General features: G+C 43.6%; 1 protein-coding gene across 1 annotated transcript in view; it reads left to right on the top strand.

The window, feature by feature from the left end:
- Positions 1-22,632, top strand: part of LOC146830893 (fibrocystin-L-like) — a 533,569-nt gene that overhangs the window by 499,329 nt on the left and 11,608 nt on the right. Inside the window, exons 76-77 of the mRNA XM_085603812.1 lie at positions 152-301; positions 5,047-5,203. Coding sequence (XP_085459938.1) covers positions 152-301; positions 5,047-5,203 — 307 coding nt within the window. The remainder of the gene's footprint in view (positions 1-151; positions 302-5,046; positions 5,204-22,632) is intronic.

The raw sequence follows: 22,632 nt of genomic DNA, 5'->3' as shown, positions 1-22,632 counted from the left end.
AATCATGCTTGGGACGCTCAGTTGTAAATGGTATGAAAGGGTGTGTGGGAATAGAAAATGAAATGCTTCCAATCTCAAAAAAGTAGGAGATTAATATGTGGTGTTTTTGTAAAGGTTCCTTATATAAATACATGTTTTTCTGTGTTTCCAGATGGCAAGTGGTAATATAACAGAAAGAACTGAAGCACCAGCAAGCTTTGTGTCTACCGTAACCAAACTCATTGTCGTCACCCAGCCTGAGGCAGGATTACCCGGGGCACTGCTTACTCAACAACCCTCGATACAGGCAGTAGATGATAACGTAAGCGCAGTCACTCTAAACAGTATTTAATTGCTCTCTGACGTGCTGTTTCAATCTTGTTCGATTTCATTGTCCTGGTAATGATAACAGGAGACTGTCAATTTGGTGTTAACTGAAAACCCTTTCATTTCTGGGGCAACCTCTGTATGATGGAGGAAATTCAGCCTTTCGATCCTACTTTGTTAATAGAGCTCCTCCAGAAATGGGTGACTTGCTACCCATCTCTAAATAAGCACCAAAAAACAAAAACACTCCTGTTTTTCTTTCACACATCAGGGTTTTCTTTAACATGTTCAATTGCCAATATCCACCATTCCAAATTAAATCACCTCTTGAGTCTTTAAAACTAGTTTGACACAAATGGAGAATTTGACTTGAATGTTACTGAAACGTGCACTGCTAACATTTCTTTGAGAATCAGTGGGATGGTAGAACTGAGTGCATTCCAAACAGAGAGCATGCCACAGAGGAGTTAATACGCAGAATTATTTACTGTGGATTCTACGCCCACTCTTTCATTCTGCATTGAATGTTCAGAGAGGGTACTCTAAACTTAGAAAACCTTTAGATGTAGTAAGGATCTTTTAGATACACCAGTCTGACTGGGGGCTTCAATAGATACTGTAGTTATACTACAAAATGCAGTTCACAAACCTACAGCCAGATACGTCCGCCTTTAGCTTTTCTATGTGGCGATCTGTGCTAAAGTGGTGGATATCTCCTTAAATGTAGGTCTGTGAATTAGTCATAAATGTGAAAGGGACCAGGGGAATAGTGGAAAAGTGGTCAATAGGGGGTTAGAAAACTTTAAAGTGGAGTTTGAGAGAGACATGGCAGTACAAACACACACCTCCAAAATAGTAAGACAATTACAGTTTACAAAATATACTTCTAACACTACTACAGCCCTTACGGTATTAGATCAGGCTAAATGTACTCCAGGCCAGCCTAGGAGTAAGCCAAGCACCGCACATGGCCTACAACTGGGACTGCAAAACATTCGCATAGAAAATGTTGGAGATAGGGAATAAAATGTTCACCCAATAGGAAAAAATTTAAAGTACAATAAATTATTTCCACATTTAAAATTCTATAAATGCTAAAAATGTAATTATTGATTTATTTTAAATGTAATAATCTACTTAATTGAAAAAATGTAAACATTTTAAAAATATATACGTGTTTAACTTCTCAGCCATGTATACTAAACAGTAAATAGTAAATAAAAATGCTAATGAGGGTGAGTAATGGTTTTGTTTAAATTATAGTTTGAAAATGAATATTTATAAATTATATTGATTTTATTTATTTAACACAGCTGTTTTGATGAGCTAATGTGCTGTAAAAAATATTTTTATTACATACAGAATAATAAGAAATATTTTAAATTAATTCCAATTTATTTTGTACAATAAATAAAAATATTCTAAACTTTATTATATTACTCTATACTTTTCCATAGGGAGATCTCCAGCCATTTGGTCGAGATGTCCATCAGTAGGTGAAAAGTTGCTATTAGTAGCTTTACACTCATAAATTCTGTTGTAGTAGATGCCACCCCTTCATTTGATGGTTGGCGACATGTAAATCTAGACTTAGGTGTAAATCTCCACTCAGAAATAGTGAATAGCAAAACAATTGAGAGTTATATATAGATGTAGGAGAAAATACAGGCATATATTTAACTTTGTGAAAATAGAAGTGTGAGTTATAATTGAAAATGTGATATGATGCCTGTCTGTTTATTACCTATACATGCCCATTAGGTATACTATGGCAGGACAGACTGAGTAAGACACAACAAATGTACCCCACACACTAAGAAAAAAGCTTCCAGTGGATCACGGAAATTTTTCTCCCCTTTGGGGGTCTGTCTTCGGAAAGCAAAATGCTTGCAGGTTCGCCATGTCACTGTAGCAACTCTGTTTATCACCAAAGCAGCTCCCATAGAAGAAAGAGCCACTTGGAGAAAGAAACATGCAGATGAGACAGGGGATTTTAACAATAACAGGCAGACTGCACTGCCTGCAGCCTCCACTGCTCTTGAAGTGCAGCACCCAAGATCCACAAGGCTTTGTTTAGAGATAGGTGGTAATAAGATAGATGATAATCATTACAATATACCCTGTATACCCACCTCACACATCTCCTAACACTTTGTTGTTGGATAAGTTGCCAGGCCTTCACAAATATACAAATGGTTAACAGCAAAAATATTTAGTTTGTTCTCAAAAAGCACACAATGCAGTAGTAGTCCCGAGCATTGAAGGAAACTACTTTTGTCATAACTCAAAATGTGTTGACTCATTTTCCCATGCTGTATGCTGTAGTGGAAGGAAGAAAAATGTGAATGGCACAGGCACAATAAATGAACAATGGATGAAAGCCCCTATAACAAAGTACATCATAGATATTTTTATATCACATTTTATTTTATTTTTAAATGAAAACATCTAGGCTAACATTAGGACAAAAAAATAAAGTAAACAAAAGACAAAGATAGTTATATAGCCTGAGACATTTCAGACACCCATATGCACCATGTTGCACAAAAATTATACAATAATAACATAAACGTAATATAAAAATCTGAATAAAAATTGTCATATAGATGGAAACATTTGCAGACTCCTTACAATTCATATTTTACAAACATTAAAAAACATTTTCAAAAGTAAAAAAGTATTATAACCGAAAACTGCAGATACTTTAATAAAAAGCAGTATAGAATGTCAACATAATAGATGCACACATATTGAACATTACAAATATATACTTTGCTAATTAATTAAAACAAATATATGACATCTCACATCTAACACCATGCTTCACACACTCAAAGACACATGATAACACATTGCTGGTCCCAAACACACACATAGGCACGCACTACAAACATAGGTGATCTATGGCTCCGCGGTGTCCCGCAGCACACAGCAGGAGGTCAGGTGTAGGCTTTACATGATTCCAGTTTCATTGTTTGTCAGGTGTGTTTTTATTTTCTTCTGGTGAGGCCTATTTCCCTCTTCTTTTCAAAACATAGTTCTACATGGATTAGGCTGAGATTTCCACGTATGCAATATAGAAATATTTCTGTGATGTATACCTAAAATATGGCCAGCAAATTACAAGTAGTAATTTAAGGGTTGTAATTTGAGTTGGGCTTGTTGACACCCCTTCAATGTACGGAATGGGGTGACATACTCATTCTAGGAGGTGGAAATGTCCTCTGGGACTTTGTAATTGCATCTAGGCAGAGATTTACTCCTAGGTACTGGCACACAGCTATGGTTGTGGGTATCTCTGTAAGTCATACCTACTCGTAGCCAAATGTTGCTGAATTGGATCCTTAGATTGCAAGGACTTGCGAAGACCTGGACCTACTTATCTGCAAGCCAGGTGGGCTGTCTGAACAAATACCAGTGGGGGCATGGTTGCTGTGCTGATGCCTCCTTTGCCCATTCTTTGGAAGAGAATAATGCAGCTCTCTGAAAGTTAGGAGCAAATGTCCCCCCTGCTCTTGTCAGTTCAGGGAACCAATGGAAGTTGTGTTTCCTTCTTCAGGCCTAAAACAGCTATTTACGTCTTGCTTGATATATGTTATAATACACCCAACATACATGCTTGTTTATTGCACAGTGTTCTGGAACACCACAAATGAGAATGAGGCCCAGATTTACTAAAATTCGAGAAGAGCAGCACTGCATGAAAATTTGCAACCAGCATTTAGTAAATGTTTAACAATTCTAGGGCACCATATTCAAAAAGAGGTGTACGCTAAAATTATCAATGGCTGTCACACAAAAAAGCAGTTTTTGCATGAGCACGTATAGCATATAGCAGCTTTACATAAGCAAGTACAACCTAGTGTCATTGTGCAAAGGTGAGCAAAAGGGTCTTACAGGCGTTTTCTACTGTATGTATTTGTTCAACGAGCAGACAACTGCTTAAGAGGGAATTGCATATACTTCACATGCTTTCGTTTGCTCTAAGGTTTCACTAAAGCCAGTTCATACTGTGTTAAGAGAACTGGCCTTGCATGGAAAGGTCCCCACGTTTGTGAGATGTTTTGCATTTGCCGCCCCTCGTGGCCAATTGAAGAACCGGGGCGGGGGGCGGCGATTGCCGTCCGGAGACGGCAGGTAAGAGCGGAGAGAGGCTGCCGCCCCTAAAATTCTTGCCACCCTGGGCGCACCGCCCCCGCGCCCCCCTAGCTACGAAAGAGTTTACATACATTGACAGAGGTTTCACACTATGTGACACAGTGCAGTTTTGTTATGTGATTTGTGTAATGTTGTGGGCCCTAGGCCCGCATGCTAAGAAATAATGAAACAGATACTGCTTGGTATGTTCCCGAACTGGCCTCGAGAACATGCACTCGGGCCCTTTTATTAACAGGCCCACGTCACCTTTGACGTCTGTAGTGGATTGGTGTGGGGTGAGTGTATGGACAACTCTTAAGGGAGTGGCTGGTAAACTAGTACCTGCTGTGACCAGGACACTACACATTGACGCCATTATTTTAGCACAAAAAAATGTTGCATGGGAAATCTGGTTAATGCTTTTTTTTAACCATGAGTTGTGTCACACGAGAATCAGCGCAAAAGAAGGGTGTAATATGAAATGACTCCTTATGACACTTTTTCAAGTAAATCTGTTATGTAAAATATTATCATGAGTTATTTCCATTTTAATGCACAATGAGAAAGAGAAGACAAAAACTAATGTCATTCTTTGTGTTTCAGAACAACTGCGTGGCAGTTGATGCTAGTGCATTAACCTTGACAGCCAAACTTATGAACTCAGCAAATGCATATGTTGCTAATGGACTCACAGGAAATACCACAATTCTATTCAGCAGCTGCTGGGCCAACTACACTGACCTTGGTTTGGTTCCATCTGGTAGGAATCTTTCTTAATCAACTCCATTGATTTATTCAGTTAGGTTGTGATATGCGTAGTATGTAGATATTATTGCAAAAAGTGATATTAAAGTGAAATCTTCATACTATCTTGCAATTCAAAATTGTTGGTACCATTTTTCATATGATACATTTGTCCAAGTTATTGTTCAAGTAATTTCATGTTAACAATCTGCCTATCTGTTTTTGCCTTTTCTAAACGCGTGAAATGCCAGTGGCCCCATCACAGAAAGTGCCCCTAGGGCACACAGCCATTTAGAACAGAAAGGGCTGTAGACACATCTGTGCCCCTTTCTGTAAAATTGATAGCACTGGCAGTATCTTAAGAGGGTGTTCCAACATGTGCATGGGGTGTGGCACCATGCAAGAGAGGGAAGCACTTTGCCTCCTCGCTTGGGCTGTACTATGGATGTGGACACAGAGGCAAAGAAGCCATCAGAGGTGCACTGACTACTCCTCAAGGAAGTAGTGCACTGTCAGTGTGCTTCCTGAAGGCAACCCTCTGGGAGGATTAGGGCGTCTCAAGGACCCCACAGACCCCGCCTGCATGTGTGCAGTCGCTCACTGCACCTGCCTACAGGGAGATCTCTGTATCCCTTTGAAGTGCAGGTGGGTGCAATGTGCACCGTGAGAGACCGAGCAGCTGCTACAAACAGGCACCGAGTCTTTCACTAATGCACTGGGGGCGACTCCCTGATGGTGATGAGGCCCAGTGCCCCAGTGTCCACTTGGAGCACCTTGTCAAAGATGCGCAGCGGTGCAGACCAGTGCTTAACACCTTACCATAATACAATGTTTTTATTACCGGATAGAATGACTTGCAATGAATGGATGAAAGGCAAAGTTTCATCCAGGCTTTGTCTTATTCAGCCTCATAACTCTAAGGTCACTCCAGTGTCAGAACCGAAAGCTTAACTTTCTGAGCCTTTCAAAATGTCTCTTTGTTAAGGGGAAACAATCTTTCTTGGTTGAAGAAGGATACAAGACTGTAAGTTGGACACTGAAGGATATGTACAGGCTTTCGGTCATCTACCAGATAGCCCTTTTTCATTTTCAAACAGACCCTTGGTGTGGTTTCCCCCTAACTTTTGGCTTCAACTCTCCTGTTTTTGCTGACTTCGGTTTTGCTGGCGTCAGGTCCATATGCATCGGCTCTCTAGCACCTCTATGCAGTAACGGCATAGAGGGGCTAGAGAGCAGATGCATATGGACTGGTCCGTGTGAATTACATTTGGTGACTGGAGAAGTGCAGATGGTTGTTTGCGGGTGTACGGCAAACTGATCTAGGAACCCAAGTGTTTATCAGTTTCAAGTCCTGAAGAGAACCCATAAATAAATGCACGGGTTAGAAACACGTCGACAACAACGCAACCTACAAGCGATTAATAAGGCATTGTAATCAGGAAAATAATAACAAATTTGACAAATCAACCCTCTGGTTATAATAGCAGTGCATTGTGAGGTTGCTTGGTGCATTTGTTCAGGAGTAGACAAGTAAATACTATTTATGTTAACTTAGGTGTTCTCCTGTTTGGACAAATATATTTCAGACTTATGTCGATTTGTATTGTCATAACTGATGTGCATATTTATTTTTGGTCAATATTGTGTGTAACAGTTTCTGTTCATGTATGTTGGGTGGGTTTATGTACTGAGTATATATGATTTGGTTGTAATAAGCTTCTGTGTATGATGAATTTGTAAAGTGACATTATTAATATGTAAAATGATATTTGATGATCAATGTTATTAAATAGAGTGTTCATTAAAATTTGAGTGTGTTTAAAGAGTCAGTCAGTATTGGCAATTGTTGTTTTTGACTTTTAGAAAGACAGCATTTTCTTGCATTGGCCATTTGGTGCCTGTAGCCTGTCTCTGGTCCCATGACTATGTGTAGTTTGCAGTTGGGCTTTGTGTATTCCTCCTAGACAGCCACACACAATCTGGGCTTAGGTGTGACTGAATGGGCCATCAGTTCCCGTATGGGAGGGAGGAGCTGGACCCAGCCTTACTTTTACCTACATATTCTGTGCCCTGTCTCCACACAAAGGGCTGCATACCCCCTGTAGGTAGCCTAGAGTCAGGGCAGGGAAGGCAGGGTATCAGTGCACTTCAAAGGCATGCCGCTAGAACCTTGTCCCCACTTCAAGGGCACACCTTTGAATAAAAGAAGGACCTCAGACACCACCACTTCAGTACACTTCTGAACCTGTTAACTCTGCCAGGAAGAAGGACTGTTGTGCTGCTACAAGGACTGCCACTACGTTGGACTGCTGCTGTGAAAGAACTGCTAATCTGCAGCCTGCTGCCCTCTTGCCTGGGTGAGAAGCACTGGACCTGCTTTTTTTTAACCCAGAACCAGAGTGACTTCGAGGACTAGTTGGCTGGCCTATTGATCTGAGCCTCAGGGACATAACAGGATTTCAGCAACCTTACATCTGCACCTGGACTCTGCCATCTGTGAGTCTACCCTACCAAGTTGTGTCACCCCAGTCCTGGAGCCTTAGAACTTGGCTTAAGGTACTTTGCCAGCCTCTGTGGTACTAATGGGACCAACACATCTTGTTAGAACTGGCATCTTTGGCGTGTTTTTCTCTTGTCTTTTTGCTGCTAACCACCTGATTTTGACCATTAGCTGGATTTCATTTTGGTGGGGTTTTTTTGTACTCTGGACACTTTATCACTGCTTATCAGTGCTAAAGAGCAAGTGCTCACTCTGTAAGTTGTGATTATGATTGGTGATTCATGATTGGCATATTTGATTTACTGGTAAGTCCCTAGTATATGTGCCCGGGGCCTGTAATTCAACTGCTACTAGTGGCCTGCAGCACTGATTGTGCCACGCATATTTGTAGTCCTGCAAACATGGTTTAGGTTTGCCACTGCAGTGTCTTTGAGTGCCGTTTTAAACTGCCATGTCGTCCTGGAAAGTGCTCCCGCTTGCCAGGCCTAATCTGTCCCTTTTTCTTACCTGCAAGGTACCCCTAAGTTATGCTCAAGGTAGACCCATGGGCAGGGTGAAGTGTATTTAAAGGGTAGAATATGTCCTGGTGTGCTTTATAAGTCCTGATAGTGAAATCCTGCCAATTTTATTTTTCACTATTGCATGGACTATCTCTCCCATAGGCTATCATTGGATCTGCCTAGTTACATCTTGTGTAACTTGCATTAGGGAAGGGATAGAGATTTAGAGTTTGGGCTCTCTGAACTCAGAAATTAAAAATGTATCTGCTAGTGAAGTTGTTTTTTAAATTGTGGGTATTTTCTTGCTTTACCATTCTGTGCCTCTGCCTGCCTGTGGTATCAACATCTGGTTTAGGCTGACAGTTGGGCTGTGCATTCACTCTAAACAGTCGCACAAAGGGACTTGAGGTGCGCTCTGCATATCCTGATGTACCAGCTAGTGAGTCTTCTTGAGCTACAGTGTTGGGAGGATTTGTCACTGACTCATGAATAGGACTGTGCCAGTCCTCACACAAAGCTGTCTACACTCCCCTGTAGTGTTTGGAGCAGGGTCATGAAAAGGCAGGGTCTTGTGCACTACAAAGACTATCCTTTGAACTTTGCCCACTTCTGGAAAACTGGTATAATAACTGGAGCTGTGACCCTACATTTTTAAGAAAACTTTTGGACTCAGGCCACCAATGACGTTATCTGCAGCCCCTGAACTCCTCTCCTGAGAGTTCTGACTTGGCCAAGTAGTGTCAATTCCATTTCTGGGCCCTTGGAGGTGGCTTCTGCTGCAAGAAGAGAAGAAAATCCATGCACCAACCTTCAGCACCTATTTTTCACACCACAGTCATGCAATGCGGTTGAAAACCCAAAGCATCACCGCAGTGCGGCTGAAGAATCAACGAGTCCCAAGCACCATGTCTCAGACGTCTGACACCTGCTCCTATTCAAGTGCAGGCCCTGCTGTGCGGCTGAAGTTTCAACGTATCACCTGCATCACGGCTGGGAAATTGATACAGCGCCTGTTACCCTTCCGCCACATCAACTAAGCATAACCGGATTTTACACGCATCGCACCTGCGCGCCAAGTCTTCATCAACGTTGCCCAGGAATAAGGAAACGAGGTCGTGTGCTCGAAACTCGACACATCAACCCCCCTTGCAGAAAGGAATAAATGTATCACCTCCCCTGACAGCAGGGAAATCGACGCATCACCTCCTCTGCACCGCAGCAAGGAATCGACGCATCATCTCCTCCGACAGTAAGGAATTGATGCATCACCTCTCCTGAGAGTAAGGAATCGACACATCATTTTGTTTTCGGCGCCTCATCTCCCCTGATTCTGTTTTTGTCTTTTAATTTTGACGCATCCCAGGAACTATGCACTAAAAAGTGACACATCCATATTTTTCTAAGAACTGAACTGTTCAAACCTTCTAAAGTAATATCTTTGCTTGTGTATGTTCAATTTTTGTCATGTTTGTCTTATTTTACTTAGATACATTTTGGTTATTTTTTAAACTGGTATGGTGTCCATTTGTAGCATTTTAACTGTGTTACTGTATATTTATGTACAAATGCTTTACACATTGCATTGCTTCTCAGATAAGTCTGATTGCTTGTGCCACGCTACCAATGGGGTGAGAAGGGGTTTTCTTGGGTGTGTAACTCCCTTACCCTGCATAGAATAAGGGTCCCTAATTGGACAGGTTGTATGTCACTGCCAACTAGACAGCCTCTTTTCAAACACATCTCCTCATCTGTGCGGCGCAATCCTGAACAGAAGCGGCGCATCTCTGCTGTTGCGTTGATTGGAACTGTCACAAAGACTCGCATTGCTGCCACTGCAAGCATCTCCTACGGAACTGCCACTGTGCAACGCATCCTCAGCGTAGGCCCTTACATCTCTCATTGGCGGCAGCATTGACTGTGACACTGGACTCCGCATCACAGACTTTCAGCTCTTAGGAACTGACGTATTTCCCGAAGTGCGTGGCACATCTTTGCTGGCGTACTTTGCATCTCAAGCTCCGTCAACAGGATACCTCGATGACACCGCAGCCTTGCCTCGTCTCGGAACCAACACATCGCCTCTGCTGAGCGAGACAGATCCATGCAGCGCTCCGCAAGCCAGGATTTCACGTACTATGTTCAGCGGGCCCAACTGGGTCTCTGTAGCCAGCCCACACTCCATTGAATTTGGCTTGAACTTGTGACTTTGTTCTGGCCCCATGCGACCAGATAGCCACAGTTGGAGCTTTATTCCTTTTGCTGCTATATACTCTAAAAACTTTCAAATTCAGTACCTCCATTTCTACTAATGGGATTTTTGACATTTTGGTCTGGCTTAATTTATTACATTTTGCTATCTTAGGGCCTTTTTAATACTAGGGCGGTCCATGGGACCGTCGTAGTCGTGGTGGCGGTCTGACCACCGCGACACTGCAGGACTGCCCGCAGTACTATAAGTGTGGCCGTCAGACTGCCACTAAACTGCAGCTACCGCAATGGATCAAGGATCCTGCGGCGGTTTGGCAGCGGTTAAAGGCCAAAATATGCTGGCGGTACCACAGTGGTACCACCGAGCATATTTTGAGGTGCCTCTCCACCACCCTTTTCATGGCAGTCGTGCCACTATGAAAAGGGCGGTGGTGAGACAACAAAGGGGATCAACAGGTCCCATTCTTGCCCCTATGCATGGGGGTGCATGCAGTGAGGGCACATATTTTGCCCCCTGTAGCTGTGTATCCCCAGTTCCTGCACAGGATAGGAATGTGTGGCATGGTGCATTCCTTCCCGTGCAAGACGTGCACTGGTGGTCCCACAATGAGCCCTTAAACAGCACAGCTGCCAGACCGCCACAACGCCTGACCACCAGACCACAAAATTACTTGTATTCTGGCGGGCAGGTGGGCGGCGTTGAAGTGGCGTGCCATCCGCTCCAGGACCACCGAAACTAATTATCAGGCCCTTAGTCAAACGAGGCGTGGGATCTTTTTGTGTGGTGGTTTCACTGTTTTACAGTTTGAAGTGTTGCACAACTACTCTACACATAGCCTCTAAGTTAAGCCTGACTGCTCTGTGCCAAGCTACCAGGGGGTTGAGCAAAGGTCAAATTTTGGGTTTGCTTGTTCCTTACCCTGATTAAGATTGTGGTTGCTGCTTGACCAGGGCTCACACCTCAGTCAACCAGTAACCCAATTTAAAACAGTCACCCCAAAAAATGCTGACGTTGATTATGATCAGAGTTGTAAACTGCGTTGTTTGAATGTGTGCTTTTTGTCCTACCAGTAGTTATAATTAGAGGATCATAGTGGGAAAGGGGTATTTTGCAGTGAAAGGGAGGTGTAAATCTTGTATATTGTGCTAAAAACCGCCTAATTTATGATGAGCCGGGATTGCAAGACCTCCACCTTCATGTCTTGTGCAACACCCCTTTCCTGCCATGCTCGTCTAATTACGAATATTGACAGTGTTGCTGGATTGTCTGAATCTGAAAAATGATGTGTGTAAGACAAAATTCCCAGGATGAGGGAATATTCCTACGCATATCCATTTTGTGCTTGTAAATTCAATTGATGTACAAATAAGGGTTTGTGAATGTGGACTCCCTTGATTTTTCATAGACTATAAACATGTTTCACCCTAAGATGGTATCACAAGTTGTGTTTCCACAAATTCTCCCCAGTTTCTGTTAAAAAAGCAACAAAGATTGTCATCAAGCATTTAAATCCCACTTTTCCACCAATTGACATCTGCAGTGCCTAGATGGTAAATAACGTGATTGCCTGTGCTGTATGCCTTTGCATTTATTTGGCCAGGTAGCATTTTTAATAGAAACCCTTTACAAAGTAGACATACAGGGGCCTATTCACAAAGGCTTTTTGAAGCATGAAAAGTAGTACTTCTGTGGCACTCTTTTACATACTCTTACAAGCCTTTGTGAATTGTCCACAAAACCTCTAAAACTGAATAAAAAGCAATTATCCAGGGACTATTCATTTACAATGTGTCCAAATAGAAAGGACTGTGCTCTCTTTGCACTTTTTCTGATTGGGAGTTGAACGTTTCAGGGCCAATTCACAAAGGCACTTAAAAGTACATAAATAGTACTCTGTTAGTACTTCTTCCTGCACTCAAACAATTTTGTGCATGGGCCTCACAGTGCTTAAGAGCAGTGTTGTTTCACGTGAGTGCATTGAATGTCTTGATGAATTTGGTATATGTGATAAATAGGAGCGAAATAAAGACATTACTTACAATTAGTGAATTAACTATTTAGATTAATTGAAGTAGGGGTTTGGAGAGAGCATTAGGGGTAGGAGGAGAACAGAGACACGATTGGTCATTGGTGCTCCAGCTGCAGCAAATGGGTGCTCTGTGGGACCTTGAATGAGGCGAAGGAGGTGGAGGTATTTAGCACTGTGAGCACCAAATTTCAGAGGAGAGGTTTGAGAAGACTCAAAGATCAGAATCTGTATACCGTTGAGAGTGGTTTGAGGCTTCTTAAGGATTTATAATCTTCAAATGTAACATGACAGGCAAAGCTTTGCATGAATAAAGCTGTTGTTGCATCATCAGTGGCTTTCAAGACTGGTGTTAGAAGTTTGAATTTCTGTTTGTTAGATATAACCAGGTAGCATGGTGTCACAAGAAAAAGTAGGCATATGACTATGTAATTTAAATAGGATATATGTGACAACACATATTAGGGGCAAAGGAGTATTGAGGAAGATTGACCAGGAGAATGCTATAATGCACCAAATTACTCACAGATTTTGTTATGGGAATAAAGAGGTGTGTCAGATTTTACTTAGGTTCTTTACCTGGTATCTGGTGACGGGGATGTGAAACAATTAAAATATTCAAGAAATTCTAAAGTTGAAATACATGCTGATGTTTTGAATACAGGAGATAGATTCGGGGTGTTGGATAGAGGAGTTGATGAAGTCAGACAGAGGGCTTGATTTAGAGCTTAGCAGATGGGTTACTCTGTTGCAAAGTGATGTGTATCCCATTAGCCTTATTACAAGTGATATTGAACATAATGCACTTGTAATAAGGTGAACAGGATATCTGTCAGTTTAGTGATGGAGTACCTGTCTACAAAACTCTTAATCAGCCATAGAATCAAGAGTAGATGATGCAGGTAAGAACATAATTTTATGTTTTTGAGGAGCTGAGCAAAGGTGCCCCCATAGCAATCCAGTGATGAAGGTCCGTTAAGCAAGTTGGACATTTCTTTTTGATGGTAAGAGACGAACAGGAGAAAGAAATGTTGGATGTCATCCACTTAGAGCTGAAAAGAAAAGCCATGTTAGGATGTATAGTGCCCAAGGATATGGCATACACTATGAAGAGAAATAGACCCAGGACTGAGACTTGAGATATTTGGACTGACAGAGGAGTAGTTTAAAGGAGGAAAGGACGCCAGGTGAAGGGCAATGAATAACCAAGCAGAGTGGTAGAAAGAAAACTAGTTCAGTGCAGAGCGTTCTCTCTCAACGGTGACAAGTATTGTTTGTAAGTAAAATGATCTATTATGTTGAATACCATCAATCAATCAAGGGCAGTAATGATGGAGGACAAGTGCTTGTGATTCCCTGAGATAATAAAGTTCAGCACAAGCAGTAGATCCATTTTAGTGGAGTGCAGGAACCAGAAGCTAGGTTGGAGAAGGTTAAGGATTGTGTATTGTGTGTAGACAGAGTGTGAGTCTACTGAAATAAAAATGTGCAAGGGATTTCCAAAATAATGGGAGATATGAGCCAAGTTGAAGGGTGAGGAAGGGTCATTGATTAGTCCCTTCAGCCGTGGTAGGACAATAAAGGTAGGGTCCTGAAAAGAGGGAGTGATGGAAGACTGTGACTAGCCAGGGTTGAACCTTGGAGGTGAACACCAAGAGTTGGATGGTCTGAAAGGGTTGTCATAAACTTGATTATAGGTGTTACTTTTCGAACAGATATGGGTGAAAAGAGGTTGAGTTAGGCAGAGTATATCTAGGAGCTGAGGACAATATATATACACACACTAGTGAGGTGTGGCAATGTGGGTAACGTAGGGAAATAATATGCTGAACTAGCCATTAGATGTAGAAGTGAAAGCAGCTGATGGGGCCCTGGAAATGACATGATTTGGCAGTCTATGGGGCTGATGTGAGTCCAAGTATGGCCTTTAAGTATCCATCAAGGTAAGTCCAGTGTCTTGGTCTACAGCTGCCTATGGGGGGGGATTCACAAATGTGTGTACTAAATGAGCAAATGGTGGTGGTGATCCAAGAAAAGATTCTGATGTGCAGGAGGGTGTGTATGTGGGGTGTGGGAGGGCCTGACCAAAAGCTGCTGTTGGGTTGGGGCTGGGTCATCAGTGTGGAATTGTTGAAGGTATGCAGGGATAGAGAGGCGAATGTTATTGAAGGGATTTTAGGTTGAAATGTAGGTTACTGAGAATGATGAAGGGTGTAATGGATAGTAGAGAGTCCAGGCATAACTTATATAGCAGTTGCGCTGTATTGGTTGGGACATTGGTGCACCTTTAACTCGGTGAGTCCTGCTCAGACCAAGACCTGAAAATGTGCTGTTCTCAGGGCTGACATGAAATCTGATGGTTCCAGTCTGCATTCTGGAGGGTGCACTAATGAAAAACAGGATTACAGTTTGAAACTGCTGTTCCAAATTTCAGTGTGGTCAGAGTGGCCTTGGTCTGTAGAACAGTATAAGTGAATGCACGAGGCAGACGTTTGTAATGCAGGGGGTTTTATTCACTTAACAATGTCCCGAATTATGCACACCAATATCAAAATCGCCACAGTTCATGGTTTCTCCACTGGGGAATTGGCTTCTCGCTCCTCTGGGGTCGCGTTGTTCCTCACGGACTCTCCCAAGCAGCGGTATGCAAAGAAAAAGAAAAGAAAACACAGCCTTACTATCAGGCGGTTTTGTGTCAACGAGGGAAGGGATAGTGAGGGAGCACCAGTATGGCGGGGACGTGAAGGGAGAACCAACACCAAGATGCGGGGTTGCGGCGATACCCACAAGGCTATGGATCCCGCCCACGTCAAATGCCACCCGGGAATGAGGTACCCGTCCGTCTCTCAGGCCCCCGGAGTCGGTCACGCACCTGTTGGAGCCACGAACCTCCAGGTCTGTGGCTGGGTGCTTGGCGGGAAGTGCCTCCTGGCTCCCTGCTGTCTTGTCCGATGTCGGGGACCCGTTCTGCAACAGTCGTGCTTCACCCTCTATGTTCTGCTCCTCCGGGGTTCTCCTGCACGTCTTCTCCGCTTACTTTCTCCCGCGCTTCCTGGTCGTAAGTCCAGCCTCTTAAAAGGGGCGAATCCTTTCTGGCGTTTCCTTCGGGGCGGGGCCTTGCCGCAGATCAGCTCTGGAGTTAAAGGGCCAACAGCCCGGGATGTCCGGAGTCCCAGGGTCGCTAATGGCAACCTCCGCTCCCGGAAGCTGTAAACAAGAAGAGGAGCGTGCGAAAGGTGAGTCCCTGGATTGTTCCATGGGGGCGGGAAGGGACGAATCCTGACAAACAGACAGTGATCCCTCTTAGACTGGAGCAGTGTGTTACTGCTGCCATGTGTAGGAGATGCAGTGGGATCCCCAGATATCTCCCGGAATGCCTTTCAACCAAGCCCCCTCAGGGGCACATTGACTTTGTGCTAGCTTCTACTTCACACACAATATGTGTGTCTCCTGCCAGCTATGTAGACACCTCCCCATATCTGTAATATGACATTAGTACAACAGCAAAGGGTTTCATCATTAGCCATGCCTCCATGCAAATGAGAGGACAGCACTCATGATTGTACTGGCACACATGAAGTGCCAGCATGATCCATATTGTATCTTCATTCTCTTCTGTAATACCACAGTGCCCCAGGGGCGCAAATAATTCAGGCTTGTGCTGTGCCCCGGATGCTCTTTCTGTAATATACCCCCAGGAAAGAACCGAGGTCCTCTGTGAGCTATGGGGGTATGGGCATTAACTCTAGGCAAGCAAAGGGGAAATAAATAGAATGGGGTAGAGGTGGGGGCATGTTTGTAGGGGATGATGAAGATGATTAGATTGTAATCAGGTAGGTGTATATGTTACACTTGCTTTTAAATTTAAGGATTATATTTCCAAAGGTATTTGCAGGGGCCACTATCCTCTAATCAATTTTATAGCAGGTATGATTGATGTTTTATACTGCTTCCTCTTTAATTCAACATTTCCTAGATTGATTAAGGATTGATTCATAAAACAGATTTTTTTTGTTTCACCAGTGAGGGACTAGTGCATTTCACGGCGCCATTGTTGTTAGCGCTCTAGCGTTTCGCACTGCGGGGGCTTTAAGAACAAGCCCATGCCAGTGCGCAGCGCTCGCACGCAGCGGGCGCGCAGATGGCGCGCAGATGGCGCGCCGGAGGCGCGCCAGAGGCAAGCCCGTCTGCGCCCGTCCACGCCAGGACGCCGCCAGCCGCCAGACACCCTGATTGTTTGCAGTTATCTAGACCCGCATTTAATTCCACGCGGATATACACACGTGAGCAGTTGCTATCCTTAAATAGGGTTTGCTGTAAGGGTCTATGTTACAATCTTTTTGAGGGTCCCTTCTCTTGTTTGCTTTGTAAGTTTCAAAGCATGCATTGTCATTGTTCTATTTCATTCACTTCATCTTTACTTGACTGTATTTGTTTACCTAACTCTTTGAGGTCGGAGCCCTCTAGTCATTCGTCTCCTATTGTGCAGCATCAAGCATGGAATTGTATCCTTGCCAATGTTAGATCTTTGGTTAGGCATTCTGCAAATGTATGGGATGTCTTAACCGATCAGAAGCCCGATATAGGTTTCATAACTGAGACCTGGCTTAAACCCTCTTCCACCCCGGCTATTGCTTTAGTTTTACCTGAAGGCTATCGGATTCTTAGGCGGGATAGGATAGGCAAAATGTGTGGGGGCATAGTCTTAATTTATAAAGAGGCACTGGTTGTTACCATTCTTGATCAGATGGGGACGGAAGCATTTGAATGCATTGTTTTTAGATTAGACCTCTCTACACGCTGTATTTGGAAAGGCGCATTAGTCTATAGACCGCCTGGGTCAATAGTAAACTTTACCAACCAGCTGCTTGAATTTATCTCTCCCCATCTAATTACCACACGTAAATTTCTCCTACTTGGGGACTTTAACATCCATAGTGAAGATGCCTCTAATCAAGATGCCACCCTATGTCTACAAGATCTAGCTGCAGGGGGTCTAGAGATTATTAATACCGCTCCTACACACATTGCTGGGCACACTTTGGACCTTATCCTTTCCAACTCTTTGGATATTAAATGTGGCGAAACTTTACCGCTTACATGGTCTGATCACTCTATGATAAACTTTCAAGTGTTGGGTCTTATGGACCCCGTCCCGGTGACAAATAACACCTCTGCCACTCGCCAGTACCGACCTTGGCACAAATTAACTGCCAATCATCTTTCCCTACTATTTTCTGAGTGGGATTGGAACAGTACGCATGAGGATGTAGATCAACAGTTCGATCTTTTTGACCTAAGAGTTAGTAATCTACTGGATAAAGTAATTCCTTTTAAACCTCTTAGATATTCACCCAAAAGCACCGCTACTGGTTGGTATACGTCCGACCTGCGTGCTGAGAAAAGCGCGTGTAAAAAACTGGAGCGGTCTTGGCGTCGTTCACATGATGAATGTGCTAAAACTATGTACAAAGCGGCTATGATAATTTATCATAAAAATGTTAAATCGGCCCTCAAATCCTATATTGCAGCAACCTTGGAGCAGGCAGGTAACAATGCAAGATTACTTTTTCAAATAGTACATGACTTCACAAACCCCAAATCTAGCCAGACCAAGGATAGTTTTTCTCAGTCACTATGTGACAATAGCTCTTCCTTTTTTGTGCAAAAGATTGAGAAGATCTATCATAATATCACCTTATCCAATACCTCTGCTTCTATTTCTGCAGAGAGCATGTCAAAACTTATGACTGATGGACCCCGTCTGACTTCATTCCCTGCTATGTCCATCACTGAAGTGCAAACACTTTTGGAATGCACTAGATCTGGATCCCCTTTGGATACTATACCTGCTAAAATTTCCTCTCGATTTGCGGCCCAGCTGGCATCCCCAGTTTGTTCTATAATCAATGCCTCTTTAAAATCTGCGACTCTCCCTCAAAAATGGAAACAAGCTCAAATTATCCCCATTCGCAAGAACTCTAACATCTCCCCTGAGGAAGTGTCAAACTACCGTCCGATTTCGCTGCTTCCTCTACAGAGCAAGATCACAGAGAAACATATCAATAAACATCTATCTGTTTTTCTCGAGTCTTCTAAGGCTCTGGATGTTTCAGGCTTTCGTGCTAAACATAGCACCGAATCCGCTCTGGTGGAGGTAGTGGATAATATCAGAATGGCTCTGGATCAAGGTCAAGCGGCACTTTTGGTGCTGCTTGACCTATCAGCAGCTTTTGACACTATCTCCCATCAAGTCCTCCTGTACAGACTCCAGGAGATTGGTGTGGAGGGATCTGCATTAAGCTGGTTGTCAAATTTTTTGTCTAACCGCTCTCAGGCAGTGTCAATGGGGCCTTTTACATCAGCTCCCACACAGGTTACCAGAGGCTTGATGCTCATGTTTGAGCCCTACTTTATTGAACATCTATGTGACGCCTCTGGCCAAACTGATGAGGGACCTGGGGTTCAACCCCATTTCCTATGCAGACGATACCCAGCTCCTCCTCACCTTCGATAAAACGAGATCCGACATACATACCATCTTCTCTCAGGGCATGATGGCAATTGCCTCCTGGATGAAAACCAACTATCTCCAGTTAAACTCTGAGAAGTCTGAGATCCTGTTGTTCGGAGGTGCAGACATCTGTTGGACACCAAGATGGTGGCCTGAGGAGCTGGGTAAAGCCCCTGCTCCTAAAGAGGTAGTCAAAAATCTAGGCATTAAGCTTGATAAAAAACTCACGATGCAAACCCACGTTAACACCATTGTTGGGTCTTGCTATCATATTCTAAGTTTACTTAGAAGAGTTTTTCCATTGCTTCCACTCTCCACCAGGAAGACGTTAATTCAAGCACTGCTCATGAGCAAGATTGACTATTGTAATGCTCTTCTTCTCTCTGCTCATGCCACCTCTTTGGATAAATTACAGGTTGTTCAGAACACGGCCGCTCGCCTGGTAACCGATTCTCCAGCTAGGACTCCTTCACAACCCCTACTGCATGAATTACATTGGTTGTCAATTAGGAAAAGAGTACAATTTAAAACAGGTTGTATGACTTTTAAGGCCATAAATAAACTTAGTCCTCACTACCTTACTAAGAAACTGGAAATGCATCACCCCATATCCTCTCTTAGATCAGGTTCAAAAAAACTTCTTTCTGTTCCTAGAGTAAATAAAGCCCGCTCAGGTGGTAAGGCATTCTCGTACTTAGCTCCTACATTCTGGAACAGTCTCCCCCTTTTCCTCCGTATGGAAATGCCCCTTCTCCGTTTTAGAAAACTCATGAAGACATATCTTTTTTAGTTTAATGACCAGCTTGCTGTTGCTAGCGCAGAGATACCCCCCGGGGTGATTCAGCGCGATATAAAATTATAAAACCAAATCAAATCAAATTGGTGTCTTCTTGGTTTAACGATTGTACCATATTTGGGGAGCAAAGTAATCACCAATGTGCCGTGGTTTGGAGCACAAAAGTATACTGTAATGGGTCGGTCAGAATAAACGTGCAGAGTTTTTGAGTCTTTACATAAGAGTGGTTTAAACTAGGTTTGTTTTACATTGACTTTCAATTGTGTTGACTAATGTTGCTATGGTCAGAGCTGCAAAGTTGTAGTCTGTCTACGTGTGACATCTTATTACTATTGGTGTCCTTACGTGTGACTCAAGACTTGTTAATTCTTTATGTGCGACACTTTGACATTTCCCATGTTTAGAATAATGCATTTGTGTCCAAGCAATAAAATAAATAGACCAAGATATGATGTTTTTATAACATAATGGTTTGGTAATGGCACTTAAGGAGCCCAGAATGAAAATAAATGTTGGATAGAAAGCCAGACTGGTCAAAGGTGCCCAAAACAAGGTAGCACTGAGCAGCTGTGTCAATGCTTTGTACTTCATCCACTAATCCCAAATCACACATGCACACACAATGGCTAATGTTACAGATCTTGTGTTTCGCACACTTTAGTTCATTATCGGCAAAACCATTTTAATCTACTGTGTTATTAGTACAAATGAAGTGTATCAAAACCAGAGTACCCAGAAGACATAATGATATTAAATTAATGTCTAGCAAAGGACCCTCATTGACTCTGACAACTCAGCTCATGGACTCATTTACAAATTTTTGATTCAGGGCAGCGCAGCAAGTCACTTTGCTGCACTGCCGTGTGTCAAAAGAAAAGGGTAGGAATGCACCGTATCCATGAGATACAATGCATTCCTATCCTCATGATGCATTCCCAGGTTTACCAGGATAAATCTGGGAATGCTTCAAAATTCATGGGTGTTGCGTGGTAACACCCACACAATGCCCATGGAATGCCTCTTTGATGCAGAGTAAGGCAATGCAGTGACTAGTGCTGCTTTGCCTTACTCCATATCTACAAGGCTATGAAAAGCCACGCAAGTTGATATGGGTCGGCACTCTGTACCGCAGGTGCGCCCAAAAAAGTGATGCCCCTGCGGCACAATGGGCTTGTAAATAAGCCCTTTAGTTTCTTAGACTCAAACAAGGAAAGGCAGAGTTGACCCTGTCAGGATTTTAACCTTTCACGATGACAGATGATGAGCAGCTCACACTACAAAGCTACCTTATGATTTATGGTTCGCATAAAATTAAATAGAACATTGCCTGAAAAACTGAGACTTATTTTGAGAAGAAGGAACACATATAGGAATGAAACTGTTACGAGATACTTAATCCTGTTCCTCGTGACACTAATGGGCCTTCACCCCGACTCGTAAAGGTCAGGCTGGGCTCGACTGTATTCCAGGGAGCACTTCCAAGAGGGTGACCAGGGAGCTAAACTAGAGATTAAAAATCCCTCAACTTCTCCAAGGTATCCCTTTATTCACGGAGAAGATGGGGAAACTAAAAACAATATCTTGTGGGTAGTATAGACTCTTATGGCCCTATGCCCCTGTATTATAACAACATGTACATCCCTGGGTTAATGGTAACCTTAAAAAGTGGCTAATTTGTGCCAAATAACGTGAGATGGGGGAGTGATAATAATTCCCCACACGTGGTCTTGGTGAAGTTTCACCCACAATCGTCATGTGCTCGAGCAGAAGCCGGGAGACGCAGTGAAAAACTAGGCTAATAGCCGGGGCAGGACCCTTGATGAAAGTGTGACTACAGGGTGCCCCGCCTCCATCCCTGAGATACATGACACCCAAAGATTGAGGGTGCTCACTGGAATACGGTCGAGCCCACCCTTACTTTTAGGAGTTGGGGTGCACTAGTTGCAAGGAGCTACTGTACCCACTCGTGGTGACCCACCCCTTTTCCCTCTGCCCCTCTGTTCTTCTAAACCCCACACCAGTGGTCTTAGGTGGGATACTTGAAGGCTTAATGTGGACCTGGCCGGGAAGAGGGTGTAACACCCCTCCCACAAGTTGACCTGCTGATTATTCTCCTTGGGCTGGTGAGCTTCAAAGAAGCTACTGCCTTTGGAATGCAAATCTGGCTCCCCTCAAAGAAGAGGAAGCCACCCCCTGTCCCTGTCCACAGCCCCCTTGGCCCCTGGACAGGCAGGAAAATTAGCTATTGAGGTAGGTTTGCCACCTCCAGACTAGTGCCACCCCTAAGGTGAGCTACTGTGATGTGGACATCTTTGTGATGGCATACTTAGGAATTCTGAGACAGGGTTATGCCCGCTTTCCGCAGCAAGTAGTCATATAGGGGAAAGAGTGACCCCAAGGTTCAGTAGCCCATTGGCTACTACCCTACCACCCCTAAATTCAGTATTTAGGGCAGTCCCTGGCACCAGAGAAGTAGATCATGATGACCTAAGAAGAGAAAAGCAAAGAGGGGAGAAGAAGCAGCTGACCTTGCCGGCCCATGTTAATCCCTTGTCGAAATTGCACCAAGGTCGACTTGTCCTGCAGATGTTGATTGCAGAAATCTGGGAGGACTGCCTGCTTTGAAAAAAGACTCAAGACCTCCCGTGATCAGCGGGCCTGTTTTAATGAATCTCCAAAAGAGAAGACTCTGAGGCCTCTGGAACTGCCAAAGCCCGACACCCGAAGCCACCACTCCACCTGTCGTCTCCGGCCCGAGTTTAAGTGGGCCACTGTTGCCAACAATGTTCCCCAGCTCTTCATATCTCAAGTCCATTTTGGTTTCAACTCTCCTAGACTTGCTGACCATAGTCTTCAGCCTCTGCACGTAGACCCCCTCAACTGCGACTGCTCCAGTAAGG

Source organism: Triturus cristatus, chromosome 5_1, assembly GCF_964204655.1.
Source record: "Triturus cristatus chromosome 5_1, aTriCri1.1, whole genome shotgun sequence".
Taxonomy (NCBI): domain Eukaryota; kingdom Metazoa; phylum Chordata; class Amphibia; order Caudata; family Salamandridae; genus Triturus; species Triturus cristatus.
This window is presented reverse-complemented; position numbering and strand designations above follow the sequence as displayed.